This window comes from Hoplias malabaricus, chromosome Y, assembly GCF_029633855.1.
Source record: "Hoplias malabaricus isolate fHopMal1 chromosome Y, fHopMal1.hap1, whole genome shotgun sequence".
Taxonomy (NCBI): domain Eukaryota; kingdom Metazoa; phylum Chordata; class Actinopteri; order Characiformes; family Erythrinidae; genus Hoplias; species Hoplias malabaricus.
This window is the reverse complement of record NC_089820.1, coordinates 70,246,087-70,270,652: the sequence shown is the minus strand read 5'-3', so window position 1 is coordinate 70,270,652 and position 24,566 is coordinate 70,246,087. Positions and strand designations below refer to the sequence as shown.

At 38.2% G+C, this 24,566-nt stretch overlaps 1 protein-coding gene across 3 annotated transcripts in view; it reads right to left on the bottom strand.

The window, feature by feature from the left end:
* Window positions 1-10,501: 10,501 nt before the first annotated feature.
* LOC136678598 (phosphatidylinositol 4,5-bisphosphate 3-kinase catalytic subunit beta isoform-like) overlaps window positions 10,502-24,566 on the bottom strand; it is a 50,325-nt gene continuing 36,260 nt past the window's right edge. For 2 of the 3 annotated variants that reach the window (XM_066656643.1, XM_066656644.1), the window contains exons 16-24: window positions 23,403-23,502; window positions 21,655-21,845; window positions 21,442-21,551; window positions 21,228-21,306; window positions 19,997-20,164; window positions 18,451-18,574; window positions 18,218-18,363; window positions 16,324-16,456; window positions 10,502-15,553 (exon numbers count right to left, since the gene is read on the bottom strand). In XM_066656643.1, the coding sequence (XP_066512740.1) occupies window positions 15,422-15,553; window positions 16,324-16,456; window positions 18,218-18,363; window positions 18,451-18,574; window positions 19,997-20,164; window positions 21,228-21,306; window positions 21,442-21,551; window positions 21,655-21,845; window positions 23,403-23,502 (1,183 nt within the window). In that variant the 3' untranslated portion in view covers window positions 10,502-15,421. The remainder of the gene's footprint in view (window positions 15,554-16,323; window positions 16,457-18,217; window positions 18,364-18,450; window positions 18,575-19,996; window positions 20,165-21,227; window positions 21,307-21,441; window positions 21,552-21,654; window positions 21,846-23,402; window positions 23,503-24,566) is intronic. The other variant, XM_066656645.1, reaches the window with a different exon arrangement.

Below are 24,566 nucleotides of genomic sequence, written 5' to 3'. Positions count from 1 at the left end.
ATTGGGGGAAGAATCACAGACGGGAGAAAACTCCAAACCCTAGCTCTTCATGTCTTACTGCTTACTCTAGTGACCCAAGGTGTCAGTGCCCTCTAGAGGCTGATTTGTGCCACAACATTTCTCTGCAAGTGTTAACTGCATAAAAACTCCATCAGCTCGTTTTACTTAATTAAGAAAACTTATAATCTCACAATTTGTAGCTGTATAATTTAGCATTAGATTGGCTAAAGGACAAAATAAAACACTGACACAAGGGCAAAATCAAAAGTAGTCTGTTCATTTAAAATAAATCTTTAGAATATGTCAAATGCATTTGAATACTTGAACTTGCTCTGGTGTGTTTTGGCACAGGATTACTTGGCTGAGTGCTTACCTCTCCTGCTATTGTCTGCTTTTCATCTTGTGTCTCTTCCAGCGGAGAGAGAATGCTGCTGCCCTTGCATCAGATCTTGCTTTAGACCTTGTAATGTGCAAAGGACCACCAACACAGATTTCTTGGTCTTGAGTTGAATAGGTTTTGATCCACTCCAATGTCTGTGTAGAGATGTTGACACTTATGTTAACTTGTTCCAAGTAGTGATGTGTCGGTCACGAACGAACCGGTTCAAAGAGCCGGCTCTTGTAAGTGAACGATGAGAGCCGGTTCCCGTCTAAGACCGAGCCATTTTTTTCTAAGGCTTGTCATTCAACCAATCAGAGAACAACAAGCAAGCTCCAACCATCCAACCCTCCGAGCTGAGACACTTGGTTTTCCTGAATGCCAATCTGCCTTCCAAAAAATAGTTGAAGAATATTTTAAATCATTTAAATGTCTGTTTTAATCACTACCGTTGAATGCTGCTGTTTTGCACTTTGGATAGTATTTGTTTATTTTATTTCCCAGAAATGGATGATTATTTAATTTAATACGCTATTTTGTAATACCTACCTTTTGGGTTCCATTGGCTATATTTCAGAGTTTACAAGTGATTTTTTATTGAGGTGTTTAAATAAAAATCCAGTTATTTATACAATTGAATGTGAGTGCAATCAGTGAGTTATTACAAGAAAGCCATAAAAACAATTGGCCATTGCAACACTATTTATTATTTTTAATATTGAACAATAATATTTTGTCCATATAGTCATGTAAAATGTAGGTAATATTGTTCTGTACCAGTGGAAATAAGTGGTAAATCAAAGAGCCATTTAGGAGCCGAAAGAGCCGGCTCCCCAAAAAGAGCCGAAATTCCCATCACTAGTTCCAAGTCTGATTGAGTAAAACTTATAGTACAGAATGTGGCTGGCATTAGCCTTTCTTTGTGCATTGACTCTGTTTGGGGCGTTATGGACACAAAGTCAGCTAAGTGTCGCCTTAATGGACTGCGCTCTGGGACAGTAACACCATTGCTTCATTAGAGTCACGGCTCTGGAGGTAACTGCAACAGGCTCTCCATTTTGCAGAAGAAGTGCACCAAGCCCTTGTGTGACCTCATCTTCAATATTGTCGTACACGAGGACTGATAGGTGGGGCACTCAGTGTTTAATTGTCTCTAGTGCTGTATTATGCTAAGTTAGGGTGACCAGGTCTGAGATGGTGAAAAAGAGGACAAGTCTCGGGGGGTGGGGGGCATTCAACGCTGCCGTTGTATGCTTAGTTGAACCTGTGTGTGTTTTAAGGTCCTTCACATCTTTATTTGCTACACAAAACATGGGAATTTCTTTTTTAATTCATCCGAGAATTTACATTTACGTTTCGTCATAGCTGCTCGAGATGAGGGTGGGTACATGATCTTTGCCTGACTTAAACAAGGACTACCGACGTACTGACTGACCAATTAAATGTTTACAGAGAAGTTTATCGACCAATAACGGTAGCTCTAGAGTCAGACCGTCCAATCCGAAGACTTTAGGCTATTTCACCACGCCCCCTTCTCACTCAAGCGAACCAATCGGAGTAGGGGAGGGCGGGACTAGTTTATGAACGAAACGCTTCTCGAAACTCTATGTAAGCTCTAGAAAAACAAAAGGAAGTTTGTGAAATTCCGCCCGGGTAAAAGAGGACATCTGGTCACCCTAGCTAAGTCCTTAATGCCAACTCAGTGCCTTTGTGTAATAGTCTTTTTCAGTGTTGCCTGGCCTGGTCAGGCATGCAGTCTAAATATTGACATTGTTGACATATAAATTAAACGATGGTTGCAAAACGTAGCATGAAAATGCTGGTATGAGAGCTTCAGGATTAAAGTCAGAACAGTGGCGTGGCCAGAAATAAAATGGCAGCTGGGCCTGAAATATATCAGCTCCACAGCATTTACAACCAGTGGCACAGGAACTGTGAGCCCAATTAATTTGTCAACCATGGGTGTGGGGCCGCAGTAATGTAATGTGAGCTTCAACCTCCTCCAATTGCCTCCATTGGGCAAAGCATAGAATCCAACTTGTGGGAATGTGCACGGAACTGCGAATGAGAATGTGCCAGTGTGACTTAATAATTAAAAGTGTGAATATTTTGAGAATAAATTTGAATATTTCTAGAAATTTGGATTTCATATACATACATACATACAAACGTGCATCTCAGTAAATTACAATGTCATCAAAAATACATTTATTTCAGTAATTTAATTTAAAATGTAAAACTCATTATATAGATACATTAAAAACTTCATTTATTTAATGTTGATATTTGTGGTTTACAGCCAATGAAAAGCCAAAAGAAAATTAGAATAATCAACACAAAACACCTGCAAAGGTTTCCTAAGCCTTTAAAATAGTTCCTTACTCTTGTTCAATAGACTAAACTATCATGAGGAAGACTGCTGACTTGACAGATGGCCAGAAGGAGGTCACTAACACCCTCCTGCTGTATCCAAGCAAATTAATGGAAAGCTATGTGGAAGGAAAAAGTGTGGTAAAAAAAAAAAAAAGGTGCACAAGCAACAAGGAAAACCTCATCATTGAAAGGAGTTTTAAGAAAGACCATTCACAAATTTGGGGGAGATTCACAAGTTGTGGACTGCTGCTGGAGTCAGTGCTTCAAGAGAAACCACACAGACATATCCAGGACACGGGCCACAACTGTCACATTCCTTGTGTCAAGCGGCTCATGACCCAGAGACAATACCAGAAATGTCATACCTAGGCCATGGAGAAAAAATGACTGGGCATTTGTCCTCTGTCCAAAGTCTTGTTTTTGGATGAAAGTAAATTTTACATTTCATTTGGAAATCAAGGTCCCAGAGTCTGGAGGAAAGTAGAGAGGCTCACAATCCAAGCTGCTTCTGAGGTCTAGTCTCCACAATCAGTGAAGGTCTGAGGAGCCATATCATTTGCTGGTGTTGGTACACTGTTTTATATCATGACATTTTAGAGCACTTCATGCTTCCCTCTGCTGACACACTTTATGGAGATGCGGATTTCATTTTCCAGCAGGACTTGGCAACTGTTCATACTGCCAAAAGTACCACTACCTGGTTTAATATCCACAGTATCACTGTGCTTGATTGGCCAACAAACCCGCCTGACCTAAACACCATAGGGAATCTATGGGATATTGACAAGAGGAAAATGAGAGACACCAGATGAGATGAAGGCCACTATCAAAGCAACCTGGTCTTCCATTACACCTCAGCAGTGCCACAGGCTTCTTGCCTCCATGCCACATTGATGCAGTAATTCATGCAAAAGGATCCCTGACCAAGTATTGAGTGCATTTACTGTACATACTTTTCAGAGAACAACATCTGTATAAAATGTATAAAAATTCATTTTTAAATTGGTCTTATATTCTAAGTTTCTGAGATGATGGGTTTTCATTGGCAGTAAGCCATAATTGTCAACATAAAACAAACACTTGTAATAGATCACTCTGCTTGTAATGAATCTATACAAGTTTCACTTTTTTTATTAATTAATTAATTGTCTGTAACTGCTAATCCAGATCAGGGCGGCGGTGAGTCCAGAGCATATTCGGAATGTTACGACCTGGTCTAGGGCAGACCGCAACACAAAAAAATGAAATAACGGAGTGTGATGAGTGCAAAAAAAACCCTACAATTTAGGACAGTTTTGTGAAGTATATTGAGGTGATTGATACAGTTTTGTGACCAGAAAAGTGACTTCAGGAGTGACCCAGGCCAAAACAACAAACAAACCCCACACTAACTACTTTTGATACACTAACTAACCTGTGAAAGATGACAAAAACAAAGACAATGTGCTAACCTTACTCCCTTGCTGTGTATAAACAGAGACAAACCCCAGTTCCCAAAACAAAACGACAGCCACTCCCTACAACTGGTACACGATACAAATATGTACAACAGACAGGCAACACTCACAAATAAACATTCAACAATTAACAATTCAAACACGAATCTAGTTTCAACAGCGAAAACGGTGACAATTGAGTGAGGAACCATTCCTCCCGGGTGTGACGTAACTCTCTCTTTTATCGCTGATGGTTGAAGCCAAACCATGGACACAGATTCCGGCATCCGGCATGCAGTCAGTCAGGAACCCAGGACTGGATCCTAGAACATATGGACAGGACAGGACAGAGATACGAGAGAAACATCCATGCCCATAACACCCCCTCCCACAAGAGTGAAACAGATAACTGGTTCACAACGAATGCACAAAACAACAAATAAAAATAATAAGCAACAAATAAAAATTAACACCTTGATAGGGCATCGGCTACAATATTTTCAGAACCCTTTTTGTGAATAATGTTGAGGTTAAAACCCTGACAGATTAGAGACCAGCGCATTAAACGCTGATTAGCATTACACATGCGCTGCAAAAACACAAGTGGGTTATGATCAGTGTATACAGTGATAGGCTTGGAACTGCTACCGAGGTAAACTTCAAAGTGCTGTAAGGCGAGGAGGAGAGCAAGGGCTTCCTTTTCAATAGTACTGTAAGTTAATTGGTGCTTGACAAACTTCTTTGAAAAATAACAAATTGGGTGTTCAATACCATGTGTGTCCTCCTGAATGAGAACAGCACCGGCTCCTGCATCACTTGCGTCTACCTCTAATTTAAAGGGTTTATCGAAGTCAGGTGCAGCGAGAACAGGGGAATTACTCAGCAAAGTCTTCACTGACTCAAATGCAGACTGACACACAGGAGACCAAACAAAGGGTACGGCGTTCTTAAGGAGAGTGGTGAGTGGCAAAACTACATTTGAAAAGTTTTTACAGAAACAGCGGTAATAACCAGCCATACCCAGGAAACGTTTCAGTTCCCGTTTTGTCTGTGGTGTAGGAAAGGAGCGGATGGCTTGAACTTTCACATCCAGGGGGCGGACAGTACCATTTCCAACAGACTTTCCAAGATATGTGATCACACTTTTTCAAAATTCACATTTCTCCAAGTTTAACACAAGAGAGGCATCTTGTAATCTTAAAAACACAACTTCCAGCAGCTTCACATGTTGTCCCCAAGTGTCAGAATAGAGCACCACATCATCTAAGTAGCATTCACAATTAGGCACATCACCCAAAACTATGTTCATGAGTCGTTGGAATGTTGCGGGTGCATTTCGTAAACCGAAAGCCATAACGGTGTATTGTAAAAACTTGTCAGGGGTAGCAAAAGCAGAAATGTCTGAGGCACGTGGTGTAAGGGGAACTTGCCAGTATCCTTTTAAGAGGTCGAGTTTACTAACGAATTTGGCAACGCCAATACGATCTATTAAGTCTTCCATCCGTGGAAGTGGGTATGAATCTGGGGTGGTGACGGCATTAACCTTACGAAAGTCAGTGCAAAACCTGTATGTATTATCTGGCTTTGGTACCAGAAGGCAAGGGGAACACCATGGGCTGCTGCTGGGAACCGCAAAACCATTTTCAAGCAAATAATCTGTTTCTTTGTTCAGAACAGAACGTTTGTATGGGTTTACACGATACGGATGCTGTCGAATAGGTTTGTGTCCACAAATATCAATATTGTGCTGCAATACAGAAGTGCGAGACGGAACGTCCGAGAAAAGCGAAGGAAACATTTTGATTACACGTGTAATATCTGACTGAGCGGCCAAAGGTAAATATGAAAGTTTTTCCGAGAGATGTTGTAAAGCCTCTGAATTTGGTAATCGAGCACACGGTAAACTATTTCGGCCCAAACATAGATTGTCGCTTTCAGGTGAGTAATCCATAATGGAGACTGTGGCTACAGCAGATTCTAAAGTAGGAGCGTGAGATGAGGCAGAAGATGAGGGCACATTAGCACAACGATCATGGTATGATTTTAAACGGTTAATATGACACACACGGCTCTTCCGACGGCGATTTGGAGTAGCGAGTACGTAGTTTGTGGGGGACAACTTCTCTATTATTTCATAGGGGCCTGAAAATCGTGTCTGGAGAGAAGAACCAACAGGTAACAGAGCGAGAACCTTATCTCCAACATTTAAAGAGCGACTAACGGCTTGGAGATCAAAACGAGTTTTCATGTTTTTCTGGGAGGTATCCACATTTTTTCTGGCCAAGCTACGTGCGGATTTTAAGCGTTCACAAAGTCTCGAAACAAAATTTAACACATTATCTTTCTTAGATATCGAGGGGGGAGACAACCACTGCTCATATAACAGTTTGAGCGGACCACGAACCGAACGTCCAAAAAGCAAGGCATTTGGGCTGAACCCAGTAGACTCCTGTACTGTGTCACGGATAGCAAACAGGAGCAAGGGGACACCTTCATCCCATTCTTTATCATGATCAAAACAGTATGTTCTCAGCATATTTTTAAAAGTTTGATGAAAACGCTCAAGAGCACCTTGGGACTCAGGGTGATACGCACTAGACACAACGTGTTTAATGTTTAATTCTTGCACAACCTGAGAAAAAAGTTTAGACATGAAGTTAGTACCTTGGTCAGACTGAATATATTTTGGTAAGCCAAAAGTAGTACAAAATTTAATCAATGCTTTAATTACAGATCGTGATTTCAAGGTGCGTAATGGAATGGCCTCAGGGAAACGAGTAGCAGCACACATAAGTGTCAGAAGATAACAATTTCCTGAGCGGGTTTTTGGCAATGGACCAACACAATCCACTATCAATTTTTCAAACGGCTCTCCTACAGCAGGTATGGGGCAGAGGGGGGCGACCGGAATCACCTGGTTTGGTTTTCCAACAACCTGACAGGTATGACAAGACCGGCAATGATGTGTGACGTTTGATCTAATGGAGGGCCAAAAAAAATGTTTTAAAATACGCTGCAATGTTTTCCTAATCCCTAGATGACCAGCAAGGGGGTGATCATGAGCTAATGATAAAACGTGTGCCCGGTAAGGATGGGGAACTACGATCTGATGAACCTCATCACATTCACCGTAGGAACTAGAGGGAACCCAGGACCTCATCAATACACCTTCCTCAATAAAATACAGATTTTTACCATTTAAACGGCATGTTTGGTCTGTGATTGTTCTAAAACATTTATCTAAAGTACCGTCTGCTTTTTGAGCGGCGATTAGTGCAGTTCGAGTTAGTGGGTCAGAATCACCTGTTATAAGGGAAGCAGAATTTGTGTGACCGTAATCAGATGGCGGAAGAATGACCTCAGCAGACTTGGAACAAATATCAGAGTCCATATTACACATAAAGGTTTCTGATAAATTAATATCAGAAAATTTACGAGCCTGAGCACGAGTCAAAACACAAGCGGGGAAAAGAGTAGAGAGCGCGTGATCCTCCACCGGATCATTAACTACCTCCGGTAGCGTGTATATTTCTCCACCAGCGAGGTCGTTACCCAAAATAAATGAAACACCATCAACAGGCAGCATAGAATGAACGGCAACCTTTACAAAACGTTCAAAGTTTTCTGTACTCAAAAGAACTGAATGCAAGGGAAACCTAAGCACTCCAAGTTCAATCCCTTGCACCAAAACGTCGCTGCCACAATAGGACTCCTTGGTAAACGGCAGAACGCTGTCCAGAATAAATGACTGAGCTGCACCAGTGTCTCTCAATATTGTTATAGGCTGTCTATCCTGGTTGTTTTCAGGCAAAGAAACAAACCCATTAAAAACGAAGGGCATAAAAACAGGCTCGATGGCGGAGGAGACCGAAATATAAGACTCATCCAGTATGTGGTTATGAGGGAACGTGCTTACGGCGCTAACTTTTTTTACAGGTGACACAGAGCGCGAGCCTTTACGCTGAAGCGCTGGGCATGTAGCAACAAGATGGCCTTGTTCATGACAGTAAAAACACTCACGAGTATCAGCAGGGACAGATGCTGTGGATATAGTGTCATCAACAGGTGTTCTTGGGGCAATGCGACTAGAAATCACATTAAGTTTAGATGGCGACGTAAAAACAGTCTTATGTGTCAATACAAACTCGTCTGCTAACGTAGCAGCGTCAGACAATCTGTTCACTTTCTGCTCGTTAAGATAAAGCACTATTTTCTCAGGAAGGTTATTTTTAAAATCTTCTAAGAGAATTAGTTCTTTGAGTTGTTCAAAGGTGGTAACCTTGCTAGCTGTACACCATTTCTCAAATAAAACAGTTTTCTCTCGGGCAAATTCAATGAACGTCTGGCTGGGGGTTTTCATTAAAGACCTAAACTTCTGTCGATAAGCCTCGGGGACCAGCTCATAAACTCTAAGAATAGTGGTTTTAACAACATCATAATCCAAACTCTGTTCTAATGAGAGGGTAGAACAAACGTCTTGGGCTTTCCCCACTAATTTACATTGTAACAACAATGACCATAGGTCTTTGGGCCAATTAAGCGTGGTGGCAATACGCTCAAAAATAGTGAAATAGGCATCAACTTCATTCTCCCTAAATACGGGAACAAGACTGATTTGCCGAGTAACATCAAATTGTTCTGAGTTACTTACGACTGTAGAGCGGGTGGGAGAGTGTACTGAAGAGCGGGGCATGGGTACCGGGGGAGCAATCGCTGTCTGACTACCAGAGTGAGCTCTGATTGCAGTGCTCCGAGGGAGGGGGACAGGCCTGACTCCCGCCAAACTTAACTTGGTCATCTCCCGATCGGCGTCAATCTGTAACGCTCGCAGACGAAGAGATTCTGCTTCACGCTCTTGAATTTTAATTTCCAACTCCAACTCCTTCAGCCGGATGGCTAGGCGGGGATCTAATCCAGGAGACGGGGAACTGCTGGGATCCATGCACGGCCGAGCGTCTGGGACGTCGGCGACCTCCGCCGCTTCCGCACCCAGAACAGCACTTGAAGCAACACCCAGGGAAGTGTCCCTTTCAGGTAAGATCCCCTTACCAATGAGTTCAATTTCCAAAACACGCTTTATGTGATATTTTGGAGCAGAACGAGAAACATTAATAGAAAAAAAATCAGCCACCAAAAGCAGGTCGTCTTTTCGACACAAATCAAAACTTTCTAAGGTAGGCTCGAGTGCAAACGCAACTAAGTCAAATTTAGCCATTCCAACCACTACCGTCCGCCCACCCACAAAAGAGAAAACCACTAGCCAGAACAAGAAAAGAAAAGGGACGAGCCCCCAAATGTTACGACCTGGTCTAGGGCAGACCGCAACACAAAAAAATGAAATAACGGAGTGTGATGAGTGCAAAAAAAACCCTACAATTTAGGACAGTTTTGTGAAGTATATTGAGGTGATTGATACAGTTTTGTGACCAGAAAAGTGACTTCAGGAGTGACCCAGGCCAAAACAACAAACAAACCCCACACTAACTACTTTTGGTACACTAACTAACCTGTGAAAAATGACAAAAACAAAGACAATGTGCTAACCTTACTCCCTTGCTGTGTATAAACAGAGACAAACCCCAGTTCCCAAAACAAAACGACAGCCACTCCCTACAACTGGTACACGATACAAATATGTACAACAGACAGGCAACACTCACAAATAAACATTCAACAATTAACAATTCAAACACGAATCTAGTTTCAACAGCGAAAACGGTGACAATTGAGTGAGGAACCATTCCTCCCGGGTGTGACGTAACTCTCTCTTTTATCGCTGATGGTTGAAGCCAAACCATGGACACAGATTCCGGCATCCGGCATGCAGTCAGTCAGGAACCCAGGACTGGATCCTAGAACATATGGACAGGACAGGACAGAGATACGAGAGAAACATCCATGCCCATAACAGGAATCACTGGGTGCAAGGCGGGAACACACCCTGGAGGGGGTACCAGTCCTTCACAAGGTGACACATCCACTCACACCTACGGACACTTGAGTCACCAATCCACCTACCAACCATCCAATCACCCCTCCCCCCCTCTCTTTCCTACCCCATATTTTGGGGCTTAAAGTAAAGACCAGCACTGGTTTCGAGGCTCACATTGAGAAAAACCAGCGTCTACTGCAATGGTCAGTCAGACCTGCGGACACTTGAGTCACCAATCTACCTACCAACGTGTGTTTTTGGACCGTGGGAGGAAACCAGAGCACACTTTTGAATCGAATTACTGAAATAAATTTACTTTTTGATGATTCAAATTTATTGAGATGCACCTGTGTCCATTCCTTGAAACAAAACCAGCTGAGAAACTAGACAAGATGAAGAGAAAAGTTTAATATTATTCCTAAGACATCACATGAGCAAGAAATCAGCTTCAGTGTGTTAGAAAACCTAAGGTCAGCAGTGTTTCATTCAGCAGCATTAGTGCCCAATTACAATGTTGAAGAATATTCGCCTTCTGAGAAAAATATATCTAGATATTGCACCAACACCAAATCTGGCAATAGACCTGCTCCTCTAATTTAGGAGCAACCTTGTATTAACCATCTGATAATGCTTTGTGTATCAGCTCTTTCAACAACATATTACTTTAATACACACACATTCCTGAAAACAAGTCCAGCAACACTAACTATACCAAGCAGGTTATCAAAAAATCATCCATTATTATATTAAAATCATCCATTATAAAACATCCATAACTGCTGTCTGTGTTTAAGGCTGTTTTCACACAAAAATTGTTTGTTAAAATCAGAAGCTCAGGTTTTCTTCCCACTTTTGGGAGAAAAAGAAGAAAGTAAAACAGAAAAGAAACAAAAAAAATAAATAAAAATAAAACCCCACACACCACCCACTGGTCCTGTTAAGTTTCAAATCTCTTCATTACAAATATACTGTACATACATTTCTTGAATGAAGCTCCATAACCCTCGATTATAAAGTAAAAACATCATATTACATCAAAGGTTAAGGCAAATGAAACATAGTGCATAAGATCTCAGAAATGGTGGCCTTGCTCAAACCTGACCCTGTGTGTTGTTTCTATGTATATTTTACTGTTTAAACTGTTCTAACACACTTTATTCAACTAATCTGCTATTTATTTAAAAAACATCCTGAGTTGGTGTGTGTGTGTGTGTGTTAAAGCAGATAAAATTCTTAAAATGTGCCCGTTACTTATTGTTGAGAACTACTGCATGTGCCTAATGGTGATTTCCGATAAGCATTATTGTATTAAACCAAAAATCAATTTACATAAAATACAGACGTTACAAGAGAACTGTGGTATGCTTATTGTATACTCAAGAATGGAATCAGTTTTCATAGGGCTAAAGGTGAAAATAACGGTGCCAAGTGGTATTCTTTGGACTGAATACATTAGAAAAAAATACTTCCCTGAACATATTTAAGAAGGTTTTTTTTTTTTATGTGAGTGAACCAAGAACCCTAAAGAAGTATACATTTAACATTCCATGGTGTTGATGGACTCCAGTAACTTTCAAAGATTTCTGTTTAATATGAACCTTTGCAGACAGGATAGTCACAGCTTGAAACTTCTTTAATTTTCACCCATTGGGACCAATTCAGGAGCAATAGTCGTACATAAGGTTTGAACAGTGCTAGCTCAAATTTCCACCAGTGTTCCTAAGTTAATTCCACTAGAAATGTTTCCTGGTCTCTACACGCCATAAATAATTTATAAACATGTTAAAAGCGGAAAAGAACATTTAAAATAGTAAAATATATTCACTATGAAACTTCCAGTGTTGTTTATTTTATTTTTTTTTTTTAAACCTATTCCTGAAGTAGTATGGCACATAAGTTAGATCTAATTTCTTTGCATCACATGAGGCACATTTTTTTCTAAAACAAAACTTTGAGCCAGAGCTGTAATTTATACATTTTCTAAAGGTGTGTCCCATTCAGGAACTTGAAATGAATGAAATGTTTTCCAAGAAAAAGCTAGTTTCTTGTTCCAGCATTGGAAGCATAGCTTCATGGATTGAATACACAAACATACATGCATGCACGCACGCACGCACGCACACACTATAAATGTGTGTATGCGCCTTGGGTACATTTTACATTATATAAACACATAAGCTGTAATTGACATTAAATTAAAAATGTTAATTAAAAAAAAAATAAAAAAATGATTTGCTCAATTCATCATATTGTGCTGTGATTAACCACAATTAATCACATTTTTCCCTCTTCTTAACATTGAAGTTTTAATAATGAATATGTGTATGTAAAATGAAATGGAGTTATTTTTATATTAGTGTTGTCAATCAATTAAATATGTAATCTTATTAATGGTAATATTTTGTTGTGAAAAAGTTAAAATCCTAGTATTTGCTAGTCTAGGGTGGAACAAATATTTGTAGTGAGATATTCATGACAGACTGGCTAGAGAAGTTTTCAAATATGATATCTCAGTATAATTTTGATGACTTTTGTTGAAATAGAATATTTGAATCAGAGTTAAAAAAGTTAGAGCTATAGCATCAAACATGGTGAAGTTTTAAAGCCTCTGGGAACCTAAATCTGAGCTTCCTTTGTAAATAAATTCATCTGGCTCCTCAAAGGAATAAAATGCAAACAAAATTATTTCTTAAAATATCTGCTGTTTTACCTTTATTTTACCAGTTTTGCTCTCCTCTCCATGTTATGGGCTGTCCTATGGCTAAATGGCTCCACCTTTTTCTATTCTGAACAATCTTGTGCTTGAGCTGGTAGCAATTACAAGCCTCACATAAGATTCATACTTAATACCAGTGGATATTTTAGGGCTCAAACTAAGTAAAAACCAGCACTGGTTTCGAGGCTCACACTGAGGAAAAAAAACAGCGTCTACTGCAATGGTCAACTAAGGCTCACACTGAGTAAAAGAAGTGCTCATTTCAGTGCCCTCACTGGCTCAAGAGGATCACACTGAGTAAACCATTAATTCATTCATTCATTGTCTGAAAATGCTTATCCAGTTCTGGGCAACAGTGGGTCCGGAGCCTACCCGGAATCACTGGGCGCAAGGCAGGAACCCACCCTGGAGGGGGAGCCAGTCCTTTAAAGGGGACTCACACCTACGGACACTTGAGTTGCCAATCCACCTTTTTGGTTTTTGTTTTTGGGCTGTGGGAGGAAAACTGAGCACCCGGAGGAAATCCCACACGGACACAAGGAGAACACACCACACTCCTCACAGACAGTCACCCGGAGCAGGGTTTGAACCCACAACCTCCAGGTCCCTGGAGCTGTCTGACAGCGACACTATCAGCTGCACCACCGTGCTGCCCTTGAGTAAATCAATGTATAAACTCAATTCTGACTGCGTGCACCATTCTGTTGTGTATCTATAAATGGGCAGGTAACTCAATTACTGATATCAAAACCTCAATAAACCCCAAAGGTCAGTGAAATGACAGCAGTAATTCAACATGAAAAGCTTAAAAAAATAATAAATAAAATAAAAATACTGTTTCTCTGTCTCATGTCAGTGCCCCTTACCATGGCAACATAAACAAATTGTTTGCCAGTGTCATGCACTCATAGGAATATTAAGACTACTCCCAGACTGTTGTTTCTGGTATTTGAGGAGAGTTTTGCTAAATTTCAGTTTTATGTTTTCAGATTTAATAATTATACAGATTTAATATTATACAAAAATGTCACTGTATGTAAATGTGTTCCCAGAGGTTTTAATTAAGGAAATTAACGCTACTGCAGCACAGCTCCTGGCTCAAAAAATAAAAATAATAAAAAATAAAATAATAATAATAATAACAACAACAACAAAACTTCCATATTCCAGCTCAAACAGTAAGAGATAAACTGATGGATTAAGGCGAGGTAGGAGACAAAATGTGCTGACATCTGCATTTTTTGTATGAGTTTGTGTGTGTGTGTGTGTGTGTGTTTGAGAGACAGTGTGTGTGTGGGGGGGGGGGGGGGGGGTTAAGAGAGTGAGAGAGTTAGTTATGAAATTTAATGCATATTTCAGCATAAATTAAATGTTATCTACATTCCATAACGGACACTGTATACATCGCTAAATAAAACTGCTAATACCTCACTAGGCTCTGTATAAAAATTATATATATAAAAAAACTGCAGTAAAAAAAAAACTAAAGGAGGTATTTGTGGGCAAATCTGATAAAATTTTATATTTCCAAAAGAAAAAAATGTAATTTGTTAAAGTGGGGGGCGTGGGTGGGGATGGGTTTTGAGAGAGTGAATTGTATTCTTGGCATCCCTGTATTTTTAGCGTCTATCAACAAAAACAAAAAAGTTCAAAAAAAGGTGCCAGATTAATATCAGGCATAACAGGACAAATTTTATATATTTTTTCTTGTTTCTACTCTCACTGTTAATTAGAATGTTCTGGCTGCGGTGAATATATACTATTAAAAGGAAAATGGAATTGATGCATGACTAGGCCTTATGTCAAACTACATTTTTTTGTCAAGTACAGAATTTACATATAGCCTGCAACATGCTAAATACACTGAAACACTTCAAACTGCATAGTCTATATTTTTCAAGCAGCAAAAGCAGAAGAAAAATACCTAAAGGGGAGGGTTTCTTAATGAAAATATATAAACATTTCTTAGTGATTTAAGGTTTAACTTGGAATGTAAGTAATATCCAGTGATGCACATATTTCTTCAATGCTATTTTCACACTGTATAACTTCAGACGCATTGGTTTCATGGAAAACAAATACCTTTTCAAATTATTTACCACTCCTCTTCCTAAATTCTAAAACCTGACCCTTATACATTAATGCTTTGTGAAGATTGTAACCTTTCACCAGCAAGAAGAAAGGACCGTGTTAACACTTTCTGGATGTAAACACTCAAACTGAAATGGAACTTCTGGGATAGTCCAGTGTATGCGCTTCTCAGTGTGGCAGGGAATGTTTTGAAATGAGAAAGATTGCTTTTTCATGTTTGTGGTGAACATTCTCCCAGTTTCTGTTCCCTTCTTTAAAGCTACCACAGTAACATATTGACCAGTTCTGGTCAAAAGTAGGCTTTGCTGTCTAAAAGAACAATAAGAGCAAGTAGATGAGATCTGTGCTTGTGCTCATCATTTAATCAGCATGCCTTTTAAAGTTGCAGAAATCAGCAACTTCTTGTCTCTGAACAGCGGTATTTGACAAACTATCAGTCACTGCAGCTTTTAAAAGGCCAATTCTGCATGTCCTTTCAAAGCTCCAGTCCTGATTTAGGAGCGGTGAGCCACATTGTGAGCCATCCAGTTTACTTTGGTAGTCCAGCTTTCCCTCAGAGCCTCATCAAACTTTTGTCGGAACTGTTTCAAAGCCTCATCATCTGTCTTACCCAATGCAAGAGAGTCCTGTAACACAGTACACATACAAACACAAAGAAAATCAAAAAATGTGAGAACACAATGGAAAAGCCATGATGAATGCTGTTAAAATTGTGCTTTTAAAGGAAACATCTATGATTGTGGGGAAACGCCGTTCTATTCAGAACCTCTGTCTTTAAAGGTGGAATAGTACATTTTAATTCATTTTTTTGAATTACCACAAAAACTCATTTGAGATTAAATGAAAATAAAAAGAAACGAGAGATTGTTTGTCACTGTACAACGATATATGTCTTTCGCATGTAACCCTTTTGTACACACACACACACACACACACACACACACGGGAGCAGCCAACCCTGGCACCCGGGGAGCAGTTGTGGGTTCGGCAGTGCTGTTAATTCACTCCCACTGACCCCAATTTTTCTGCTGCTCTTGGGAATCGAACCAATGACCTTTCAGTCCTAGGCCCTCTTCTCCCGTGCTGTTAGTGCTCTTCCAAATTTAGTCAGTTAAATTTACAGCAAAAAAAGTCAATATTACCCATCTATGAGCACTATCCTCAATTAGGTTAAAGCTTCAACATTCAGAGCCTCTCTGCTGTCTAAAAATACTACAGATGCCTCATTTACAGACACTGGGGCTTCATAAACACATGAGATCAGTTTCTAGCACAAAAGTGACTAGAGAGCAGCAAATGGCAACGAAACATCTTCTGAATATTTTTAAAAGTGTTTTTTCCCCCTCTTTATTCAGTGTCCTTAAACAGTCAAGTCCTCGAGAGGTGTGATTTGTACCTTTAAATATTGTATATCTTTGACAGAGGTGAGTTCTGGCAGGCCAGCAGTAAGCATCAGAGAAAATAGTGTGATGAACAAATTTCCATTCTTCCTTAGAATCAGATAAGCTTCTTCACAGTACTGCCTGAAACTACAGAAAACACACATATACAGATCTGATTGTGATTCAATTTAAATAGGTTTTAATTAAGAAACAGTATGTATACAGCAAAAAAAATCCATATTTTTATGATGTATTTTTCAAGCAATTTAGCATGCATGTAATATAATAATTTGTCATTCTATTTTACTTAAAGTGTGGTTAAAGGACATCAGTCTTCAGTGAATACTACATGTGAATGTTTCAAAACATCCAACACCATGTTAACCTGACCCTGTGCTTCTTATACAGTATTTGATTCTCGATGCCTTAGAAACGAGCCCAGAAATCTGTCCATACTGCATAACTGATCAATAACATTAAGGACAGCTATTTTTGTTAGGATTATATAAAAAGTGGCTGAATTTAAATTTCTGACTGAATTACAACAGAAACTCATTTGTAACTCGAGTTGTTTAGTTTTGTAGCTTTCATACAGTGTTTAGTTTAATTCAGTTAGCACTCTCCCAAATTATTATTCTGTTTTACTTTATGTAATTTGAAACAGCAAAAATAAGGCAATATTTTCCACATATGGAGCAGGAAGAAGATAGGGTTTGACCCTGTTTTGTGTGCAGGGGGTGTGGCTACAATTGAGATGTGCCTGAACATTTCATGTTATCTGCATTTCATCTCAAATACACTATTTGACCAAAAGCTTGTGGACACTTGCTCATCCAACATTTGTTCTAAAACAAAGTATCTTCTTGTGTTTGCCTTGTTGCTGAATGAATTGTAATACTTTTGTTTGCCACATTACCACAGTTTTAGACAAATATCACACTAAGTGTCTAGGAAAGAGTTTTTTTTAATACAGTAGTTTTCACAAAATGTAAAATGTGAATAACAGGAAAGCTCCGCATTTCCAACGTTCTTCTGTATTCTACACACAGGTTTTCAAACTTACTTTATTTCAGGTATACACTTTTAGTGCATTAGATCACAGCAAGTTATGATAAGTTGTAGAACCCATAACTTTCAGATATTTAACATCTGCACTAGCAGCTTACCCAACACAAAGATTCACAAATGAGCTCCGGTAACAAATGGTGTAGACATGCCCACAAACTTAAGATAAAGAAAAAGAGATATTTTAAAAGCACGTGACACGAATGGGGTTTTGTCTTGTGTGAGACTGAAAGAGTGCACTGCAGATAAGCAGGTGTCAACAACACGCTTTCACAACTACAGAAAAGAGGAGCAAAACACATACATCTTTACTAAGAGAAGTTATTTAGCCCATTTCGACCAAATTAAGTCTGGATCCTTAACTGATTCCATTCAGGATTCTTAGAACCTTCATAACATCTATTAATCATCCTGCATTTGCACCAGTTTCAACACAAAACAAGGAACCACTTCACAGAGTTTCTTCCAGGACAGTACCAGAGCAAAACAATGAGTGCTAGGAGAGATTTATGGTTTATCTGCTGTTCATCATAGCAAAAACTCGCTATGAAACTCGCTAGATAACTCTAAAATATCACTAACCATAGTGCCGGTGGGGAGGTTTAAATAACCTACTATTTTTCGGTTCCGGCTGGGAACAAACCTTTCGAGTCAAATGTGAAATGTTCCTTGCATTTCCATTAACATAAATAAAATGCATGAAATGGAATGGTACACGTTCCACATTGTTGTTAAATGGCTAATTTTTGCAATGTGCATTTTGAGAATCAAAAAAACTCAGTAGATGCTTTGTAATTTCAGAAGAATGCTTTAATAACTTTAACAAATGTGTGCTGTAAATACCTGCCAAATTTCTCTGTGTTGCCTGTTTTGCCTTGCTGAATGACATGGATGAAGTCATGAGTAAGGATAAAAGGAACCCGCTCTCTTTTGATCCCAAACTTTGACTTGAAGTTCCCCAGTATATGACCAAAGTCAATATGGAAAAGCTGAAAAACAGAAAAAAACAAACAAAAGTTCTCATACTTGGGCCAGAAAAAGTACTCCATCTCCTGGAAGCTGTTAGTAATACTGACCTGCCCTGTGCTGCGTACCATGATGTTGTCACTATGGCGGTCACCGATTCCCAGAACATAAGTAGCGACACAATAGCCAGCGCAAGACAGTGTGAACTCCTCAATTGCTTTCTCCAGAGCATCACTATAGGAACAAAAGACAGTTGTTTTGCTCATAAACGATACACTTTCTTCTCTCACCATTCATTCAGTCTCATCAAATTCTCAAACCGTCCCAACCATGAACCAAATATCATTAACTGAAATTATATACATTTACAACTGTAATATTTTGTGGGGTGAGTTAAGCACTGAACATCTGTTTTAATTGATAACAATCATGTTGGTTTATTTACAGCCTTTGATTCAGTGGTTCAGTAATGTGCAAAAATTAGGGACCATCATTTACTGCAGTGCATTTTAATTCATTGTTGCTGATGGGTTATTTATGATACTTATTTGACATATGATCATATCACACTATTTTAGGACTACTTTATATAATAATGATTAAAACTACGAAGGCAGTGTGCACAGTTTCTGTTTCATCATCAACATCATGTTATTATCATTACCCATATTATTATTATCATCAATTATAATAATATTTTCAAAAGGAAAAGGTAAAATGTGTTTTTGTGGCCTATTTTACCGGAGACTTCTTGTTTTCAATGTAAAGTCTTTCTGGATTTACATACATACAGACACAGCTACCAATTAAATTTTTTTTGTAGAATTCAATAAAATCCAGAATGTGTGGTGCTTTTTTTATTCTCTTTTTCTTACTTTTACTTTTTATATCTTTATTTAACTGAGAAAAGGAAATAACTGTATAAAAATTATAAAGAACTGTAAAAAAAATTTGCAATATTTTTCACTGACCATACATATTTTTTTTTAATATGAACAATTTTTTTTTTGTAATATGAACAATCTTTTGTGTGCCTATGTCAGTTAAAGGTTCAAGGGAATGAACAAAGCAAAGATCCGCCAGCCCCAGCAAAAAAAATAGAAAAATATCTAAATTCTAGAAACATGGTTGTCATTATTTAGTACTTCTCTCTTAGCTGCATGCAATTTTATTTATCTTTATACATATATTGTTGTACAACCTGTTTTTTTCCCTCACATGTAAGAACCCCCTTGAGAGTGGATGCAGCAATAAAGACATCTATTGTTTAAAGTAAAGCACAATTAGCAGAGTGTATTAAGATTGATTTTAATTTATGGGTGACACTGCCTGATACTGGCAACAGATGTGCTTTAGTTTATTAAAAATATAGATGTGTAATGTCTTTACTGCTGTGCCCATTTTCAGGGGATTTCTTACATGCACTGAACACCAGTCAGGCTGTACATCTGATATTTAGTTGAGTGGAGAGTATAAAGATATAAAAAAAAAGTATATATATATGAATAAATAAATAAATACAGCGTGACACTGCCTGATATTTGCACTTCATTTTTTTAGTGCCAACTTAATTACTTCTTCCTGCATTGATTTTTATTTGCAGTTTGTGTAGTTATTTTGAATTTTAAGTGCTATAACTGCTTTTAACTGTCTTACCCAGCATTTTTGTCTTTGAGCCAGTTGAGCAGAGCATCTTTGTTGAAGGCAGCAGCAGCTGCCATGTTAGTGCTGTTTTTTTGGATGTTGGCAATTGTGTCAGCAGATGATACCACTTCAATGAGCCCTGTGCGATCTCCTGTTGCTAGACAACCATAAGGCACAATTCTGAAAACAGAACATTTTGAAAATTACTTGTTTACCTTGAATTTTCAATTATCAGGCATTTGAAATCTTATTAGAAATTATACATTTCAACCAAGGTAAAGAAAAAACAATCCAAGTAAACAGCAGGCTTCTACAACATACACGCATGCATCCGGTTGAGTTCAAAACAGTCTTATAGCCACCAATTCATGCTCTTATGCTACTGTGTATAGCGTTAATATTTTTACAAATGATTGTTTATCAGTGTCTGAGAGGATCACAGTATGAGCATCAAAAACTAGCACACAATGAAAACACTTGCACAATATATAATTTTGAGTGAAAAAGGGGGATGTGTCTTTTGGGTAAAAGGGTGTTTGTGTTTATGGGAGAGGGGGTTGGTTGTCCCTGGATACAAATTCTATTTTCAGAAAAGCTGGGATATCTTTTGTAAAATACAATAAATAGGACAGTCTTTATTTTATTTATTCTCTTGAACTTTATTTAACAGACAAATTACAAAGAACTTGTATTTTTAAAATAGAAATTTTGTTTTGAATTTGAACTCGAACGGTTGGTACAAAGACATGTTTACCACTGGATTGCATCACTTTTCCTTGTAGTTAAATATGAAAAACTTTACATTTCCATGGAACAAATCATTTCACACATATGTAAGTCACCCCACTGCCTGAGAGTTGTTGCCTTTGGAACGTATTGCACTCAATCTGGGAGGTCCCTTTTACCTTTGGCACAGACAACTCAATGTCAATTTTAACCAATCCACAGCATGTTTACACTTGTTTGTTCTATCTGAGAAAACATGGTGGAATTTCTGCATAGAACTGATATACAACTTTCAAGTTGCATACTTGTTTTTTTAGGTGGCATTCCTTGATGCAGTGGCAAACTGTATTCACACTGGAAGTGGCAAGTTCTGGTCCTTTGACTGCTGAGATATTTATACTTGCTTTTTCCACTAGCAAAGCTCTCATACAAAATGGAGCTGGTGAATGAATTCATGTGCAATTCTGTTCTTACAGAATTAATTAATAGCACTTATAAATGCTGATATCCACACTACCTGAGGTCCAGGTTAGCCTCTTTCCACAGCATATCCATTAACCTCAGAATCTGTAGAGTCAACATGTCCTGCCTTAGGTCTGAGAAAGAAAATAATGGCTTTAGTTTCCAAGATGTGAAACTATTTTAGTACAATTATTTACACCCCTTCTTCCTCCCATACTCATGTCCATTTCTCTTCCTCTTTCTCCTCCCCTTTTTTTGTTCTCTCTCACCGTCTCCATTTTTGAAGATGATTCCCAGTGTGTCTCCTGACAGCAGCTTGTTATGATAAACAATCCACAGAGGCTTCATTTTAGAGTCCATGTATCTGCACTTCTCCACACTGAGAATAAGAGAGTGTGAGTGAGATAGAGAGGCAACGGGTGAAAGAACGCAGCAGTCAAATAACTTTTTGTCAGTGTGTCAATGATAAATTACAATCTTACTTGACACCAGCAAGGAGTACTTGGGGATTAAGTGGTGAGTGTAGGTCAGACAGAGTCTCAATGAACCCAGTCTGTCTAAGGCATTTCATCATGGCCTCTTTCAGCTGAGCCTCCTTCGTCTTATTCTTTGTTTTTATTGTGCCCAGTTTGATCAACTCATTTACTGCTTTCAGCTTACTGAGTGCCTCGACCTGCGTTCAAACATGACATTATAATATTACAATCATACTTATACCACATATATAGTTGTTCAGTACATGGAGAACCTCCATTTTAATAAGATTTGTAAAAGGAAGCGTATTTATTTTAAAAACAATTGATTTATTTTTCTTACAATGCCAAACGGAAGAACAATAGATGGATTGAACCTTAAGTATTTTAAAACCTAGTGGTAGTTTATTGCTGTGTTTTGATGTGTGTGGAAAAATGTCTTTATATACGGGCATTAAATTAATGTTTGTGAATAAGTACAGCATGAAAGATCATTTTTGATTGTAACAAGAAGTTAATGATTGTTCTTTTGGGGATGAAATTGCAACCTTCAACCTGATCCTGATCAGGTTAACTGTCTACTGCAGCTAAATTACAGGTTGCCAAGTTTTCTTGAGCAAAAAATGTTAATGGCTACATTAAACCAGAGCCACATGGTAAAATATTTTTTGTGTGTGCAAACATATGCGGTTTAATGTCCTAGCTGGATATGATATTTTAATATACATTTTTTATTTGCAGATTTCTACACATGCAAACAAAGTTTGGCACTTCCTTCTGTCCAACCTGATATCACAGATTTCACAGTAGTCATTAAGATTAGGTCAATATACAATTACTGAAACCACATGTACAAGTTTAAAAAGCAGTAATTATAATTTAAAAATTATTTAAAACTATCAACAACAGAAACATGCTTGTAACTGAGTCATCAATCTAAAAATATGCCTGCAGGGCAAGTAACGTGATTTTCACAGTAATCCTGAAATTGTGGTGCCTTTTTTTTTTTTTTTGTTAAAGGCATATATATATATATATATATATATATATATATATATATATATATATAAACAATGCATTTCTTGAAGACTAATGACCAAATATGCACAGTTTCTTTCTCTCTGACTCTATGCATTTAAATTGGCTGCCTAGAGCTATTTGAAGTTTGCATGAGTCACGAGACCATTTGGGACTTCCATTGACACCCATCTTTACTCTACATGGCTCTGCCTTACACTACTAAATGAACCATAGAACATTTTTTAAACTTTTGTTTAAATAGCTCACACATTTATCTACATAAGAAAAATGATTTATAATAACTACATAAGTTGTTCATGTCTGAAATAAGGGACTAGATTCCACTTCTGTATCATAGTATCTTATACAGGTATCATTCAATGCAGCTACAAACAGAAAATAATGATCAAAATATCAAAGTTTCTTTGGCACTTATCAAGGCATGTCTGAGTAGGGGGCTTGAAAATATTTATCTACAAAGGGGATTCCCCTGCACAATAAGGCAAATCTGAATTCCTAAATTTCATATTAACCTCTAATATCTGTAGCTGTGATCATTCTTTTAACATTTTAATACTTGATCAACTATGATATGTGCAAGCATTTTTCCTTCAACCAGTAAGTAATGTACAATACACAAAGTATTTTTGAGGAAGACAGCACATGCTGTGGCATGTCAAAGTAGCAAAACTAAATGATCATGAAATTATTATATATTCAACAGAGAAGCAGAGCACCTGTTTTTTTAATACTTCAATGTGGGGTATGCAGCCTCTGCAGTATGCCTCCAGTATTAGTGCAAACTGAACAGATACTGCTGACATGTGCATCTCTGATCTGGAAGCACAAAAAATTGAATAAATGAATTAAATAAATTAATGAATCCAGTTTTATGTACAACTTCAAAAACATATTTAAATTTTCTTGAATCTTTATTTAAAAGGTGTGCTGTGACTATTTTTTTTAAATGTAAACACATTTTGAATGTGGTGCTTGCAACATACTAGGACAGGACAAAGAAAAAGTGAATGTTTGTAGAATATCCAATTTACCCCTTCTGAAACATTTAAATATAAGCAGCTCTATATTAAGGATATAAAAACAGCATCCACAAAAAGCCATCTCTTTGAGACCAAAGATGGTTCATGGCTTACTACATTGTGCCAAGCTTCATGAGATGATTCAAAAAGTTCAGTGTAGTGCAAGGCCTGAAATCAGGAACATATATGATCTGAGCGCTCAGGTGTCATTTCATGAGAAACCATTACACTACTGTGACAAATAAAACCACATGGATTTAGGATTATTTTGGAAGACTCATGACTTCACCAAGTAATGCCACCTGAAACACTGTCACACAAGGAGAAAGTACATCAACTTTATGCAGCGACACTGCTCTGTTCTGTTCTCTTTGGCCCAAGAGAACTCAGCGGTGTCTTTCTGATCTTAGACAATCAGAAAGACATTGGAAATATGTTCTTTGAAAGTTTGAATTGTATTGCATACATCAAATTCTGAATTTGTTTTAAAATATGAACACAATATAAAAGACAATAAAGTTTTTCCTGCATGTCACTTAAATAAAGGTTCTAAATAACGAACAAGTTATAGATTCTTCATTATCTGTAACCCTTCAGTTCAGGGTCACGGTCGGTCCAGAGCCTACCTGGAAACATTGGGAGCAAGGCAGGAGTACACCCTGAACGCGCATGGGAGGAAACCGGTGCGCCCGGAATAAGCAGTTCCTGTAATCAACTTCCAAACAACTTTGAACAATGGCAGCACAATGTGTCCATTATTTTTATGCATTGGGTTTTCATGGCAGAGGAGCTACACTCAAGGTTAAAATCACGACTCTCAATGTCAAGCTTTGGCCAGAGTGGTCTAATGTTCTACTTGGA